Consider the following 19,098-nt stretch of genomic DNA (forward strand, 5'->3'; position numbering starts at 1 on the left):
GACTATGACCTGGTATCATCACTACCTTAACAGTGGTTTACAGGTTTCAAAAGTTTCATATTTCTTTGATGGTTTAAAAAACTGGCACATACAACTATGGCCTAACAGTCCACATGAGTCACTGTATGTAAGAAGGTCTAATCACCGACAATCCATCAGTTATAAAGTATTTGCATCTTCCACTAAACAATACCAAGAAATAAAGGGCAATGTTCAAGGGTGAAAGTAATGAAACAATTGGTACCTTTCAATCAACCATAAATGACCAATCAGAAGATCAGAAATGATGAAACTGACATTGTGGAAAGCAACAATTAACCTAATGGACTTTTCCAAGAGATATTATTCAGATCGCATATCAGGATATTGTTTCTAGATCACTCATTTACCAAAATTGCCTCTCTGAAAGTGAGTGAGAGAGTTAATATTTACAGTAACATCGACAATATCTAAGCCATATCGTGATGAAAAAAAATTCACATTGTGAAAATGAAAGCATTTCGAAAAGCAAAACCTGTTTATGTATCACAGATATGAAGTGAGTGAGTGAGTGAGTGAGTGAGTTGAGTTTTACGCCGCACTCAGCAATATTACAGCTATATGGCGGCGGTCTGTAAATAATCGAGTCTGGACCAGACAATCCAGTGATCAACAACATGAGCATCGATCTGCGCAATTGGGAACCGATGGCATGCGTCAACCAAGTCAGCGAGCCTGACCACCCGATCCCGTCAGTCGCCTCTTACGACAAGCTGAGTCGCCTTTTATGGCAAGCTTGGGTTTCACAGATATGAACATAAAGCTAGCATGAAAGAACTAAAACAGAGAAATTTAAGAAGACTACATGATATAAAACATGGGCTAGCTATAGATCAACAACCAACAACCAACCACTGACTTCTCTCAAAGAAAAAGAAACATTCTGAAAAATTGAGACAGAGACAACTGACATGAATACATATGAACATGTACGAAAAACTTCTGGCTGCACACAGTGATAGACAAGGCCACTTCAAATTTGTCATATATACTGCAAAAACATAACATGGAATAGCTATTTGAATTATTCACAAAAAAAAGATACATGAATTATTCACTAAAGAATATAGCTATAACTTGGGCCATATTATTTTTAGCTTGTTTATAGAACATAGCTGTTTGAATTATTCACATAAGAAAAAAGCTATAAATTAGGCCTTGAATATTTTAGCCATTTATAGAATTTTGCTTTGTTCTTGCAATGTTGTCCTAACTTGGTGGTAATAAGAAACATTGAAAAAAGTTTCCTTTTTCTTTCTTTCATTTTTTTAATGTCAGTCACTCTGTGAACCAACACAATGTCAATGCTTTATATTCCAGCTTACGTCATATCTGTCTCGAAGCTTCACAATTCTTAAGGTTTGTTTGTATCTCAAGCCATTCCAAATCTTATCCCATTCACAGACCTCATGGCTTAAAACTTTAAAAATACCATGGACACTATATAACAAAATTACACTAAAGCATGTGTTATCATATTGATCATTTTAAGGACTAGTGTAAGGATCCAAGAGTAACCACTTCACCATGGGTGCAATTACGTTGAAGTTAAAAGAAATTATTTGACAACTTCACAACACAAATTACTCCAAGGAACGTCTCAACACAAATGACACCAAATTAAGTTCAACCCTTGTTTCTTAAAAGAATGCATAATTCATTTCAGCTAACCCAAAAACACGAACGTTCAAATCAACATCCTAACTGTAAGCATGGTAAGAATGACTGAGTAATTGAATATACATGCCAAAATACTGCCAGTTGTAAACTTTTCCTGTTCCAGTACAATTGAGTTGCTTCCATCAGGAAGCAGCAAATGGGAGTGAATTATACATTACAGAAATTGCTGAAAGACATTAACTACAGAATTTACAAGTCTGTCTCATCTTCCACTGGAAGCTTCTTGCATCAGTGACCTGTGACCAGTGGTCAAACTAGGTATCTTATTCGTAATGTAATAAACTCATCATGTAATAAATCATCCAGTTTTGCATGATTCTAAAAGAATACTGCTAAAAATGTTTATCAACAATCAAGCACCTATTTGAGTGAGAGAGTGAGTGAGTGAGTGAGTGAGTGTATGAATGATTGATTGAGTGAGTGAGTGAGTGAGTTCACAGTTGCATGACCAACATCAGCATTTACAAGTGTCTGGAAAGAGCTTTCAGATGTGTACCACACAGAAGAATGGCAATGGTTCTGACAAACCAAGAATTATGTCCTGACCCAATTCAGAATTTCAACTTATAGTCAGTGGATACTGGCATGACTTAAGGGACACAACTCTATCCAGACAGTAAAAGTCCACAGACAACTTGACCAAATATGCCTCAGTCCCAGGTTTCAAGTGAGTGCATGTTACATTGTAACATAGTCATATAACTTAGGTCCTGCTATTTCTAAGGGGAGTAACTCAGCGTGTGTCTTCTTACGCTACCAGGTCATCTGCAGTACTACTCAAAAAAGGGGCAGTGTCGATGAAGCCTTTGTTTGCCACATCGACGACCCAAGATTGATTCCCAACATAAAGCCCATTTCTTGAGTCATCCTCCATGATATTATGTAAAACCCAACTCACCTGCTACTCAAAAAATTAACTCTCAATGACGTTGTTGTGCAACCACTCTGCTCATAACACAGAGAATAACGTAGTGCTTGTCAGTATCATCTAATGCTAATGACAGACACTGCCAACACTGTCCCAGGACACTTGGGGACACACAGCCACCCAAACAGCAGATAGGAGGTAATGGACACCTCACTACATGAAATCAATATCCTTCTGGTTATAGAGACACAATAATGTGGCAACCATCACCACTCCGACACATCCAAACTGTACAAGTAGCACATGTTGTCAGGCAATCCTCAACTCAGCCGTAACAAGTACCCATTTTGTTATATACAAAACATATAACTCTCACCATGTAATATTCGGAATCAATGTGAAACTGCAAATGTTCTCTCCCTCGCTGGATCTCAAAATACCTTGATCAATACAGAGTACTACCTACACTTGGTGACTCATCCCGTGGTGGCCATTCCAGACAAAAATCTTCAAGCCAAGCAATATTTCAGCAGTAACATTTGGTGATGCGTCCTATGGGCTATGACACAAATTAAACATAATGTATCCATGATGCCTCACAACACATGGGTCATTAAAAAATAAAAATAATTGAATTTGTGTTCAGCAACAAATTGCTGCGGACACGAAGAGTCCCTCTGTGTTTTTTAATCATCAACCAGGTGACACCAACGCTTAATTATAGTTGGAATTTGGAAAACTGATAGGTCCAAGGATCTGTGAGGATTTCTTCTGTAGCAATCAAATGAAGGAGTTATAACAGCTTCACTTGTATAAGCAATATGGCCATGGTAATTGTCAAATTCCTGTAGATCACATCAACATTCTATTCGAACGGTATCTCAAACATTTGTGCCTCATGCCCTAATGTACAATCCTGATCACTAACATTACTGATCTCATATTTCATTTCTTTGAGATTAACCATAATGAGTTAAATGTTTTGGCTTTAGGCTTAAGCTAAAGAGAGCTTTAAGATTTTGGTGCCATTCTTGCATATTTCTGAGAGTCAAATGAAAAACAATAGTATATGATAGTATATGATCGAATCTATCTGAGTGTGAGCATTGTATCAACTAGACACACCAAAATTGGTCTTATACTTCTCTGTTTCTTAGGAACCGTGAGTCTGTCTCTCAGTTCCTTCGTCTCATTATTTTCTCTTCCACCCAACCCTTTCTGCAATTCTAAAACCCTTAATGAAGCCAGTCTGGATTTTGTCAGGTTCTGAATCTCTCTGGGACTCCTTTTCAACTTAAATGGAACTTAGGTTTCTCTCAAATTATACATATTCAGAGACTAATCATCAGTCTACAAACCCCATGCCATCTTCTCGCAGGTACTGAGTGTGTCAGCCCAACAGAAGGGGCACTTGGTGAATAGTCCGGGTTCTAGTGTGGATGATTGTTATTGAACACAAACAGAAACCATCACAGGTCTCTTCCTCTCTCCACCCCAAGATCCAGTTGTTGTGGTAATGGTGACATTATTGATATTGATCATTTATCATGATATGAAAATTACACAAGTGAAAAAAGATATCATCTTCACATTTACTTAATAACTGATAACAGGACCAAATAATTCAATCATTTCCAAACAAAACCAAAACTTCAGAGCAGATAATTCCCTAAATATTTGAGAAAATATTGAACGCTGAAATACAAAAACATAAAGTGGATATCTGTCCTACCAGGTGTCATAACTATTTTTCCCAAACTGCAACTTATTTTTTGCTTTACAACACATTCCAAACCAAACATTTAACAAGAAATTAAAAGAAAAGATTTGGAAAAGAAACAACAGGTGACTGAAATGTTTTCATCGTCCATCATTATTGATTGGTGCTGTCCTCTCCATTCTCAAAGTCACTGTGGTGAATGCTTCAAGTGCAAAGCAAGAACATATCGTCAAATCAATTCCATTTGTGGTAAACTCACCAAAACAGTTCTCCATTATTCATCATGGAGTGTATTTGATTAAATCCCCATGAAGACCACTCTACAACCATCTATATCACCACATTCTCAAACAGTGGTGCTTGTAGTGAATTAAATTCCTCTTTCAATTTTTTTGTTGCTCAAAATGGCAAGCTGATAAGAGAGCTTTCATACCACAGTTACAGTGGCAGACTTGTGGCTTGACTAAAGGTGTTTCATTCATAGTACAACTTGGTAGTTAAATCTGAGGATGGTAGCGTAACCTTACGGTTAGAGCGTCCCTGCCATGACCTGGGTTTGATTCCCCACATGGGTAAAATGTGTGGGGCCCATTTCTGGTGTCCTCGCATGTTGGTGATGGAATATTACTTAACGTGTCATAAAACTACATTCACTAGTTAAATCTGACAAATGTGATGCCGATTAAACCTTTACCACTTTGATTCTGACAATTCATTTAGTAAAGCAGGTCTGAGATAGTCCACAATCACCAGATCCTAATACATGTAAAGGAGGTAATGCAATGAAGATTGAGGTGACTGTTTCAAGAAATTTGTTTAGCATGACTACAGCAATTATATGATAACTAAACCCAACAACTACATGATCTTGTGGTCAATGATCCATGCTGGCATGTTGATCCACAATGACAAGGTTTCAACCAGTTAACTTGTCTGACCATGTGTTCACATCTCATGACCAGAATGGGTTACTGCAGACATATTTTCTGACCACAAGTCCCCAGGGGGATGATTAGTATTGTTCATTTGCATTTCACTCTACACCACATGACCTGCCCCTCAGCTGACCTTGAACTGGCCAGGCTGAATGAGGCTGAATAAATAACGCATAGCCTGTTGCTCACTCTATCAACCAAATCCTGGAGAGGTCATGGCCAAATATCTCTTCCAGCTTGCCATTACAAAACTGAAATCTTCTTATTGATTCACGTCATATCCTACTTGTCTCAACTGGCGCTTCTCCTGAAACGTAACTCCAAACAATCATAACATGAATGCCTCTAAACACATCCTCCAGTAACTAGTAAAACTGGGTAATTCAACATAACCTGTCTAAAAAATCTTCTAGCATAAATTACCATGCATGAGATCAAAGCCAAGTAATCTCAGCCATGGCTGGATGCCGTCAATAGATGAAGGAGGAAGCAACATTCCTCATCAAGACAAGTCACATCTAGCAACAGACTTTATTGCTAGACATTCCAGATGCTCTTTACACAATCACTGTCAATCACGAGACAGTCAGGTGCAACAATGGCACCCTCTGGATGCATTTCAAGGGGAGATAACCCTGTATCTTCAAGAAGTCATGTAAGGTAGGCACCTACCTACCTACCTACCCTACCTACCTACCTACCTACCTACCTACCTACCTACCTACCTACCTACCTACCTACCTACCTACCTACCTACCTACCTCTAAAACATAACACTAGACATTCCACTTAACTGAGATAAACCAGCGTAGCACCGTTTATGTGTAAGTGAAGGGGAGACAACCCCATATTTTCATCATGATAAAGAACACCACACAGCTGGATTTACTGTATCTTGATACATGATCATTGTGAATGCATGGAAGTGTATGGTGGAACAATATAGATATGGCAACATCTGGCATGTTAGTAACAGGTTCTCAGTCTTGATTGGCATCACATGAGGAGACGTCAAAATGTGATTTGAAGAGACAGGTTGCAATTACTAGTGTTGCAAATCAGGGGGGGTTAACCCAGTAATGACTCCTCCCATCATGCTGCAATGAATGTCTTCAAAGCACAATTGTTTCAGGAAACATGCAAATGTGTGATTTACTAGTTTCATGTCAGAGTTCAGTAAAAGAGATCAGTCTAGTTAGTTCAGTTTACAATAGTTCAAAAAAGAAACCCCAATGAAATCTACTCAAAATGATACTGAAGAACAATTTCAGGAAACAACAGCCAAAAAATCTTGTTAGACTGACTAATATACTCAAAGAACATTTATAACAGCTGTTTGTCATTTAGGCGATACCATATGTTCATGTTTCCACCAGCCTCAAGTCTGGTGAACCCCAGTACCTTTAAATCCAACCAGCCCAGAATGTTGACTCGGGCCTGGATGGCCAAGGTTTAACAGGACTTTTACTGAGTGGAAAGTGTTATGTCCCCTTAGTCTAGCCAGGATCTGCCCACCATGTGTTTAAGTTCCATATTTTCCCCAAATACGACCCTTGCTTTGCCAATTCCATATAACAGCTGAAGATGTTCATCAAAATGTGAAACATCTACAACCTGTGATATTTCATGACTTTCACACACATTTAGCCAATATTAATACAGGACAAATTTTATGAATTGCAACTTCTTAAGATAATCAAACTCAAGAAGTTGCAATCCATAAAATTTGTCCTGTATTACTACACCAACTTCTAAATGCCTTTGAAGAATCACATTTAGCCAATATGTCTGAAATACGCAGCTCCGGGCCACAGTCCAACACACAATGCAATGGAAACTGTGGAAATATCAAAAACCTAATGGTTCCCCTGAAAACTCCTCTTTAGTTTATGAGACAACCCAAGAAAATCTTGACATGTAAACAAAGTAGGCTTATTAATCTCACTGGTCATCAATGAATTTCAGTTCCCTGGAAGCAGACTGTAACAGGCAAGGATATAGAATGTGCTCCTTGTTAAAACCTGCACCAACCCAACTCCACATGCTCTCTGTAACGAGAGTGAACAAGCTACACAAATAAACAGCCTGACTTAAACACAACCAAAAATGATTGATACTGAAGAACCTAAGCCATTATGAGCAGTTAGTGGGAGCTGAGTTGTGCCGTAACACAAAAACTTTGTGCCCACTGAACTCCAGTGGCCTGAGTCAAGCTGAACACACAAACACCTCCTGGTTATCGCTGCAACACATTGTAAACATTCGGCAGCTTGGATACACTTGTATATCATGGGATGGCTGTATGGGACAACACTGACATCAGTGGACCAGCAGATTTTATGGGCTAAAACATGTGTCACACACATACAGGTGTAGTGTCACAGATGTGCAGAATCAGACATCACACAATACCAGCTTCTCAGATACGTCAGACATTATGTGTCCAGATGCACTTGGAGCATCACCTAATTGCTGTATGAGACAAAACTCACACCAGCGAGCCAGCATATTTTAAGTGCCAAAACTTGTGTGACATAATACATATAGAGGCAAGATCAGACATCACACAATACCAGCATCTCAGATACACCAGTATGTGTCCAGATACACTTGACGTCAACATCACAGATGTACTTGGAGAAGCACACAATGGCAGCAGGAGTGTCACTACATCACACATTCACAGGTCCAGTTGATCAGTTAGGGTTCCCCTCAGACATTTATAATTAGGGGTCAGGTTGCCTCTCCCAAATTTCTTTCATCAGAAGTCAATAAATCAAGTTAAATTTATTACCTATGGTAATGAAGTGTGTGCTTTTGATTAGTGATTTTGTTGCATTAGAATCAACTTCATGTTTACTTTTTATGTGTGTTTTCACTTTACATTGGGTCATCAGGGATAGAAATAACTCTTGAATTGCTAATGTACCCCGGTACAGTGGTACTTCTAAAATCACTTGCCCTGATAATTTTTCCACTATACCAGCCGATTCTCTTGTTGATTATTTAAATAAACAACATAATTAACAACGGAAAGTCAACTGGACACCGGTACAGCATGATATACAAATTAGACTGCCAAACAGAAAAAAACACAAGACTGGAATGTCAGACAATGGGTTATTTCCACCCCTGGTCATATACCCACATTTTCCGCGTCAAGGTGAACCCTGTCAGTGACTGACACTGCCCTACCTATAGTCTTACACTTAGCTTGGCACAGATGTTTCTACACTGACGTCCTGAATGAACAAAAGCTGGCTGATCTTGAAGATGGCCCCAAATAACAGCCATTAAGACATTACTGTCTGTCTAGAAAAAAATTTCAGGGTCTGATGGTAAGATTGGCTTCAGCTGGTCAATAACCCAAGACCAATATTAACTGAAAATCATGCCAAACTACCCGTTCAGGCTTGTCAACTTGACAACAGTTGGCACAGATTGATGCTACTCATCCAAGTGACCTCACTCCTGGAAAAGAACTAGGTCCTTGTTTTAAATCAGCTTACCACTACAACTGTTTGTGAAAGAATTGCTGAAATAAACCAGCAACAATACAAAACCAAACCATTACATTTTGAGTGAGTGAGTGAGTGAGTGAGTGAGTGAGTGAGTGAGTGAGTGAGTGAGTGAGTGAGTGAGTGAGTGAGTGAGTGAGTGAACACAAAGATCTTCAGCGGGATAAGCAAAAGCTTTAACCATTAGGCTACCCCACCAACCCATTACAATTTGATCACATGATTTTATCACGAAGTGTGGTTTGAAATTATGTGCAATTACCTACACACAAGATCTGCCACAGAATTATCTATCAGTGAAAGTGGTAATCAACAATGACATGTAAAGTAGTCTTCCTGAGTATTACTGATCTGAGTCTATACAGCTCATACTGACTGTATGGGACACATGGGTGAAAGTCTTAGTCCCAGGTGTCCAGCTTAAATCCCAACTTGAGTGAGTACATCACACCTATGTACATCACTTCCAGCATAACCCAAATCTCTGACAAGGATGAAGCCTCCCCAGAGATGTCATCAGCATACCAGTCCCTGTATCCTAGTAGGAAACAGTACACTGTTACTGTTGTGTCTAACCCTCTTGTCTCCTCCTCCACTCACAGTAGGAGATAGCTGTTGATACATTCCTGTCCTCAGAACCGTTTCCTCTCTCTAATTAATATACATTTTCTAGAAGACACTCTTTCTGTTATGAATCAAGGACAACCTTGATGTCTGCTACTATAATAGTTCTGATTTACAGACACATAAATATGTTCATAAAGAAGAACATCAACAAGTGCCATATTCCTTAGGTAACCATGGTTACCAAAGTATGTAATAACAATAACATACAAAATTAACATTATTCTGGTCCTTAAGTCCTGAAGTATGTGATAGTCTGCCTAAAAATAATTCTTCATGAACTGATAAAGACACAGCATATACTGCAAACAAAATAACAAACAGTATCCATGCTAATCCACCAGTAATCTTCACCAGAGGATACAACAACCTTAATCACCCTTTCCCATTCACATAGATTCTGTTTTTCTTCCAAAGTTGTCAGTTTTTCTGAAACATAATTCAATTGTGTTGCGAACTCTCCAAGCCATAATCTGATTATCTTATCAGTACAGTAATTACGAGCTATGTTCATGACATATATTGGTGCCAGTGACAATAAGAACGGACATGACTCCATGGCTTGACGGCTTAATTATACTTGCCATGGCAATTCAGAAGTGTTACCCCATCAATACTCAATCTTCTCATAATACAGTCAAACCAAACAGGTCATACTGGTACAAATCTCTAAATCTCCCAACACTTTCACTTCTCAATCACATCTTTTGACATCACATCAAAATACTCCAGCAAAGATAATATTTTCCAATAATCATTACAAATGTTGTTCCAGGCATCACAGACAGTCACCAACAACTAGAGAGGCAATTTCTCACAATAACCAAGCCCAAATGTCTGTTCAAACTCAGCTCCCTAAAGGGCAGGAGTAAAACCTAACCCTCTTGACTTAATGTCCCTTGTGGATGGAGGTAATCATTTCTGCATTGCCCAGAACACAATCCTCTTAGAGTTGTCCTGGCAGTGACAGAGTTATGGCCAGCACAAGGGCAGAGCTAATACCATACTAGACATATATACAGCGACAGTCACTCCACACAACCTCTGACCTGATACCGTACTGGATATATTTACAGTGACAGTCATTCCACACAAACTCTGATCTAATACAATACTGGACATACTTTCTGTGACAGTCACTCCACACAACCACAGACATAATACCGTACTTTACATATTTACAGTGACAGTCATGGTAGCACAATGACAGAGCTAATACCGTATTAGACATATTTACAGTGACAGTCATTCCACACAAACTCCCATTTGTTTTTTGACATGTATGGGTTGCTGAAGACCAATTCTAACCCCGATGTTTACAGGTTAGTTAAATCTGTATTAGACATATAACACACAGTGACCATGTCTCTCCTCAGCCCCAATAGTGGAGCTTATGCCTAATTTCACATGTTAAAAACATTTACTTCATATATAAATTTACAGAGATACTCACAATCCCATCACACAGGAGTATATGCCAAGCTAACGAGAGTGCCCCACCTACCTGAGTTTAAACTGTCGAGTTTGACAGGAAGACCTGCCTGGCCGGCTGCTATCAACTTCAGGGCAATGTAGAACTGACTGCGACCAAAATGTCCGAGACGCTTGGCTCCACACAGCTCTGTTATCTGAAACAAGCAGGGTGTGTTGTGAGAAAAACTTACAAGTATCATTAAAACTTGCTCAAGTTCTGTGTGAACTCTTGTTCTTCTTCAGTGATGCAACAGTCATCTGTAGTAACGGAAAGTAAAGGAGAATCAAGAGAACCTTGCCATAACCTTAATTTCTTCTTTCTGAGCAGTATTCAAAAGTACAGGGATAGTGTCTGAGTTTCTTAGGGTTTTCTGCTTTCTTATTTGATCTCAGGATCCCCTTTGACTTTGAATTCAAAATTTTAAACAAAGAATAGTTCCAGCGGAATAACACAAAAAACCTCATTTAAGTATCGCGACGTCATATGTTTCCGATCGTCATATGTTTTTGATCGGCCATTAAGATTCCCATTTATAACGTGATAATGCAGGAAAATCCATGAGAAGCATCCTGCATGTCAACAACACGATCCCAGCTATTGGTGTGACATAAATATACTATGAATCAAAGTTTATGCATCAACAACAGTAAAAAATCAACGAAAGATTAATTTTAACTTGGGAATCACTAATGCAATAACTGCCTCATGATCAAATGCATAAATATCCTAAATCTTTACTCCAAAAGTGCCATTAATGGTTTGCCCGCCTAGTTTACGTACTACCTTACAAGATCACGTTACTGGTCATGTGACCACGCTGCTTGGTTTATTTTTATGGCACGCCAAAATCAGAAAATTGATTACGTAAAATCGGCAATGAATTGCAAAATTCATTTCCAAACAGACATTGGTGCCGTTTATATTATTTTGTCTATAGGAGGCTATCAACGCAAAGAAGTCCAGTTACCGACAGCGTAATTATGAGGCTCATATGGTACTCACCACGCTAAATGACATGGGAAATATACTGCCACAGGTGTTTTGTTCCCGGCCACACATAACACTGTTTTAGAGCAATTTAGAAAAGCAAATTCTTTATTATCTCTGCAGTTTGAATGTTCGACAGCATAGTGCGAGGTTTTGATACAATAGGCATGCCATACTATCATAAAATTACTAAAAATATTCAGCCAACGAAAGGATCGAAAACATATGTCCAGCAAAACTTACAAGATTGCTTCGACAACAGTGGCGGATTAACGACAGAAAATGTGTGATATGCATGTACAGTTTATGAAATAAACTTCATCTTTTGCACAGATCGATACTCATGTTGTTGGTCACTGGATTGTCTTGTCCTGACTCAGTTATTTACAGACTACCGCCTTATAGCTGGAATATTGCTGAGTGCAGCGTAAAACTAAACTCACTCACTCACTCACTAAATCCGAGACAATTAAGTCTCATAATTCAAAAGGTATGATGAGGTCGTACTCTATCCTGAAAACACGTTTAGAATTTAGAATTGTGTCTTTGGCAATACATGAATACTGCAGGAGGCAAATAATGGGATCGGGTGGTCAGACTCACTGTCTTGGTTGACACCTATCATTGTATACCAAACTGCAGAGATCAATGCACATGATGTTGATCACTGGATTCTTTTGGTCCAGACACTATTACCTTCAGACCATCGCTATATTTCTGGAATACTGCTCAGTGCTCAGGGATCAAAATTATTAGTGCCACTGCAGCAATGACATGGCTAAAACTGAAATGGCACAGTTAATTTCCTACCAGGGTGCCCTTTTGGCACGCATGATTTGTTTGCCAAAGTGCATGCATGTTTTCACCATTATTATCTTTTATGACTTAAAGCAACATTATGGACAATGACTAATGATAAAGTCTACAGGTCAGGCAGCCAACTAATCATCAATGTCTTTTCAAAGTTTGACATCAGTAAATACATACCAAGCATTGTTCTATTACTCATGATTTATTAGTAAACGTTACGATACAATATCAACTTAAACATTCACTTCAAGTCATGTTATGCTTTGAGGTTCAGTTGAATACATCATGAATATATGGCACATCTGAAATTGAAATGGAACACTTAAATTATGATGACAGTGCCCATGAGCCACACTTGAAAAAAAATTTAATTTTGATCCCTGGTGTTGCATTAAACAACAAACAAAACAACCCTTTCCTGATACCAGGATGACTGGGAAACGTAGCTACTTTGGAATCTGCCCAAACCAGATTTGACAAGTTCAGAATTCTGTCAATACCAGACCATATTAACAGTCTACTATGATAAGTAATGTCTTAACTTTCCTCTTCATATAACACAACCCCTTGATGTCACAGGGCTGCACTTGTTGGTGTTACAATGTAGAATGAGAAATGATCTGCCTTTGCACTCTTTTATACATTTGCCCAGCCTAAACCATGGCCAGCTCCCCCTGCCAAGTTTCAATGCTTCCATTAAGAAACCAGTACATTTGTCTGGTTCAAATCTCTAGAGAGCTACAGCAATGTTTCATTCCCTATAACTACCTGTGGATTATATTCTTCACATTCCTAGACAGGTGCCCATCATCAAATTCCTCCCCAATGAACCAGCCTGATGCAAACCTGACACAAAAACGTGGTAATAAATCTATACTTAACATCTACTTAGTCTGCTGGCATCAATCAACAACTTGCTCACCTCAATCATGATGTGATACCCATATCCAGGATCAATTTCTCCACTTTCGTTGCAAAATCAAAATGTTTCACTTTCCCTGAAATTCAGCAATATTTATTCCAATCCAAACTATGACAGTGCTTGAAAAAGGAGGAAAAGATGTGTCATAATATTGAAAGCTAATGATGAAGATGACCCTCAGATTACAATCCTATTCTTTCACCCAAAACCAGCTTGAAATTTCTGACATTGCTTTTGGTACCATTAATACAACCATTAGTTTCCAAAATGCCCCATCAGCTTCCATCACCTAAGAAGAAGTCTGTATCAGTAAAGACGGTTCATCTGTGAAAGCCCCAGTACATATTCAGCTCCATGATAAAATTTGTTTGTTTTTTAATTAGCACACTCACTCATGCCTTAGCCATATGACACCAGATTGCATAGAACGTCTGCCTAGGACAAACTGGTGAATAAAGTCATTACTACCCACGGGATACCAGGACATGCCATCAACCACTTCTGCCATTCCCTTTGTCACCTTGTACATGAAGAATGGTTGGTGGGACAAACGATTAACGAGATCCAAAATCCGTGGAGTAAGCAGAGACAACTTCACCCATGTTCCCCTTTCTGGGTCTGATTGTAGGTGTTCCTATCACAACTATTAAGTATCACTGTCAGTGACTAAACTCAGTTCCATTAGCCACCTCCTATGACAAGCACAAAATGTTTAGGGCTTGTATTTTAACCGGAATCCCACAGGTTGGAGAAAAAAACGAAAGGTGATTTGAATAAATATCATGTTTACATCACACAACTCACGATCTGCAAGGATTGTGATCTTTTGCTAAAATACAGCCATATGTATCATCTGTATAATACACCTTTGACTGTCAATGCTCTGATATCATGCAAAGAGTGGGTGGTGGGGCGGCCTCGTCCTTAAAGTGATTGCCTGTCATACCCCACATGGGTACAATGTGCGAAGCCCATTTCTGATGTTCCCCACCATGATGTTGCTGGGATATTGCTAAAGCAACAGAAAACCATACTCACTCACTCATGCAGAGACAACAGCAAATCCACTTTCTCTGAACATGTCAGCTCTGATATCACTTAATCACATTACTGTTTATAACATAGTGATACCATCAGACACCAGGAACAACCAAACAAAAACTTGAGAAATTCAGTGACCATAGGTCATGATGCCCTGAACTCATTTCCTCTCATACATTAGGAATGTCACAACATCCTGACCTGTCCTCTCACGACAACACAACACACCCAGCTTATACTTTGACCTTAGGTTGAAGAAACAAACAACAAACTAAAACTCATGCCAATGTTTAGAAACAGAGAATAGACATGAACATTGTCGGGTTTAAACACAGTGACAGCAGTGTGCAACATTAGCATGGGCAATCCAGCCACAGTCTAAGTAAATCTCTATCGGTCAGTCAGGCTATGATAAAATGAGAAGAGTCCGACAATTGTGTAAGGATGCCTGTTTAGGTTCTATCAGGAAAAGAACAATACAAGTCAAATGAAATCAGTTTGATTGTAAAAGTTCATAAATTTCCCATCGACTTTGGTCCAACTTAGCACAGTTGTTGGTTTGTTTGGTTGGTTGTGAGTGTATTTGTAAAATTCCATACAAAGTATATACTTTACAATAAAGCCAGTATACAGGTAAAACTGTTCACATTTTGTATTATTTTCGCTGTTGTTTTCTTGGTTTTTTATTGCCCCTCAAAGCAACATAGCTGTATGGTGGGGCTCGCAAATAAGCAAATCTGGACCAGATAATCCAGTGATGATCATCCATATAAGCAGTAAAAAGATCCTGATCTTCACAGCTGACATTTTGAATGAAATAACGATAAATTTAATTACTTTTAGATGTTTTGACACATGGATAAAACAATAATCTATACCATGACTTCTATTTTTTCAGTGGGTGAGCAGTTCGAAGTGTTGGTAATCAAAACTGGAGCTTTGGTTATAAGTGAACGCTTAATTAACAATTTGGCCATCCCACTCCATAACAAAATGAGCTTTCAGGCTCAGTGAGTCGTATGACATCATGCCTTGATATCATGGAATGTTGCTAATAACATCAGTCATGGGTTTATCTGGTCCTGACCTCAGTATTTATAGGTGAACAACATACAGTTTTTTTCTTCTATCTTTACCTAACAAACTCTAGTTAAATTTACACTGCGGTAAACAGCTGTCATTTGGCTGACTGAAACATGATTCAACATTCCCTTCACCTATCCAGTTAACTTACACACAATACATTCTGGTCACCATTTAATGTAACAACCTTTCCGAGTCTCATACTGTGACTGGTCAGCCCCTGTCCCAGAGTTCCCAATACTATCTGCATCCTATGTCCTAGCAGATCTAATGTCACCACAGCAGTTTCACTAATGAGAGGTCAAGATAAAGCTGTGAGCTTACAGGAGAGAAACAAAATTCACTTCAAAATCAATAGCAATTTCTTGTCAGAGTCATAATAACATAAGACATACTAATACATCACATAGACAAAGCTTAACCTTATAACCTTATTCATTTCACATTCCAATAGCATTTAGCTCCCTTGGGAGAATACATCCAGTGTCATTGCCAGGGACAAAAGGACATTTTCAAGAGATAATAAAAATCAGACAGAGAGTTCTTTTGTAGCATTACATTCAAAATTATCTTGGATGGCCCTCAGTGTCCAACAAATTCAACTGACATGATCGATATGAGTTATCCAGCCAACTTGAACCAACTATCAACCTCCTATATACAAAAACATAAGAAAAACACAAGATGGGGCTTAAAGACTGAACAAATTTTGGCACAGTATGAACAATCTTCCGTTGAATCTTTTGCTAACTTGCTGACATGCTACACAGAAGCCCTAACAAAACACGAAGTCGCACTGACCAGCTGGGCGATTGTATCCGAGATCTCAACATAATACTCTCTATAATGATTACCCATGATATAGATTTTCACAATAATTATACACAGCAGCCTGGCACCAGCAGTGTGACTAATACGTTCAGCCTCCACCACTTACTCAGTGTACTGGGTCTCTTTCAAGTGGAAAACAACTCAAACATTGTACTCAGAATCAAACATATCTGCAACAGCATGACATTTCTTGAGAGGTTTACTGGTCATTTTCTGATAGAGTCAAAAGCATTGAATTCCCAAACAATGAAGCTTTGTAATTTTCAGACCTACATGCCTTCGCATCTGACAATAATGTTAGGTTTTACTCAAACTTCAAGGCTGTCTTTGTTCTTTACCATTCATGAGTTATTTGCTACCAAGGCCTCTGATAAGAGAAAGTTTCTAGGCTCATTTGCACTTATGATATTTCCTTGTGTTGAGCAAAGACATTTCGATTTGAAAGGAGAGTTATTTGGTAAAATATTACTGACATGAATGTTAGAGAAAAAGGATGCATTAATCATACAACCATCATTTCTTTCTAGCATCGATCATATTTGAAAAAACGTATTTTCAGCATAAAATAAATTCACAGCTGATGAAGATATAAAACTGACTCAGCTATAAGTCATTACACAAACTTGCAGAGAAATATATGAAATTGGAAAGTTGGAAATCTTTAGATTCTCCATGATTTCACCATTACATAAACCTTCCAGTGCTAAGGCAATCAAACAAAAGCTCTGTTCTATGACAACATGGCCTAGTGACCCTCCACTGGATCCAGTTCAAATCCATTTGATGATGCTCCAGGTGTATATACATCATGGATTCTGCAGACAGGACTGTAGGCCATCCAACTGCCATAATATTCCAGAACACCAAGTCTTACATGAATGATCAAGAACAGATAACGTCATGTAATCAGTGGATCTGCAGCTTCGCTTGGTAATCAAGAAACATAGCCCACCTATAACTACAATCTATGCCTCACTTGGTTGACACGGAAACCATTAGTGTCACTTTAATTGGTATCTATGTCTGACCTCTTTCTTCAGAACAGGACACAGGTTATTAACTGATGTTTATGTCAGGGACTGCCTTCAACTGATTGTCAGAGATTCAAGTAATGGTGAATTTGTTTTACAATCCTGGCAGCACTATTCCAGCACTATCATTGGAGGCAGTTAATAGCTGTACCTTCGTTGTCTAAACCAAGGGTTGACAGAATGAACAATTATTTACAATGTCAGGATACAATGATACATGTATTGGTCAGGCCACACGTAACCAAAGAATCCCCATATGTCAGATGTAACCAAAGAATCCCCATATGTCAGATGTAACCAAAGAATCCCCATGTCAGATGTAACCAAAGAATCCCCATATGTCAGATGTAACCAAACGGAGAACTGACGAACTGTTCTGAACTGGATCAAATGGGAACAAAAGAGAAAGTTTTTTTCTTAATTCCCACCCAATTCCATCCCAGTTGTAATAGGTAATCCAATTCAATTGCCTTGCGTTGATGGTGGCACCATGACTAGTTTATTCAGTATTCCATTAATGCATTTGTGAATTAATTATGCATCACAAAGTAGACACAGCAAAACCAAATGACTGATTAAAATTGGTCTCAGTTACCTCCCTTGATAAGCTAGAAGCCTTGCCCTGTTGCTGATTTCATTAAATCTTTCAACACCCATCAACCAGATGCATATAGGGCCATGACACTGAGTTCCAAGAAACTCTGAGGTCACAAATCATTATTACTACCACATATCATACACCTTTTGAAAGGTCTAGTCCTACTGTTTATAAATATGGAAGTTATTTTTCATTACATTATTCAAGTAAAACGACCACAAATTAAATAAATTAATTTTTTAATGAAACTGCAGGCCTGCACATTTATATATCCAGATAAACCACAAAGGAAGCAAAAACTGGGGCGATTTTTTTCCATTTGTAACATGTCATGATATCCCCTTCTCTTTTTCCTCCATATTTTGATTTTTACACGATCAGAAAAATATTGTAAAAAGATTTCTGAAATAATATGTATGGCCGTGTATTTCCTGATATCAATGGCATTCTGCTCGGTAACGTGACACAAAAGCATGAAATACCTCAGTTTTCGAAGCTTTGTATGAATAACATGCGAGGTTATTCGTTTGAAGGCGGGTATCGTTCAAAAACTTTGAACATCAACAATATCACTGTACCGACACCAAGAGTATTTTCACATTGTAAGAAACGATTTTATTGGCTAAAGATTAGTTCCTAATAACACGTTTCACTTCAGTCTGCTATAAGGATCACGATTGGTCAAAATCAGACACCTGACCTAAGTTAGTCAATCTGATCACAGCCATGGATACTATCTTCATAAACGAAAACCTGTAGATTCAGACGAAATGTTGGGGTAAAATCATACCATTCTGAAGGTGTTACACAAAATAATCACCACGTATCCGTGAATTATGAAACTTAGAAGATGTAACGTGCTACATGATGACACATGACAAGAACGTTTATGCATATATAAACATTAAAAATCAAGTCTGAGCATGAAGTTTGTAGT

The 19,098-nt window shown here is 38.4% G+C and overlaps 1 protein-coding gene across 6 annotated transcripts in view; it reads right to left on the minus strand.

Annotated features, from left to right (window-relative positions):
- The window catches only part of LOC137286913 (ralBP1-associated Eps domain-containing protein 1-like), an 85,796-nt gene that overhangs the window by 52,329 nt on the left and 14,369 nt on the right, over positions 1-19,098 (minus strand). For all 6 annotated transcript variants that reach the window (XM_067818940.1, XM_067818939.1, XM_067818941.1 and 3 more), the window contains exon 2: positions 10,889-11,012. In XM_067818940.1, coding sequence (XP_067675041.1) covers positions 10,889-11,012 — 124 coding nt within the window. The remainder of the gene's footprint in view (positions 1-10,888; positions 11,013-19,098) is intronic.

The sequence above is a fragment of the Haliotis asinina genome, chromosome 6 (genome assembly GCF_037392515.1).
Source record: "Haliotis asinina isolate JCU_RB_2024 chromosome 6, JCU_Hal_asi_v2, whole genome shotgun sequence".
Taxonomy (NCBI): Eukaryota; Metazoa; Mollusca; class Gastropoda; order Lepetellida; family Haliotidae; genus Haliotis; species Haliotis asinina.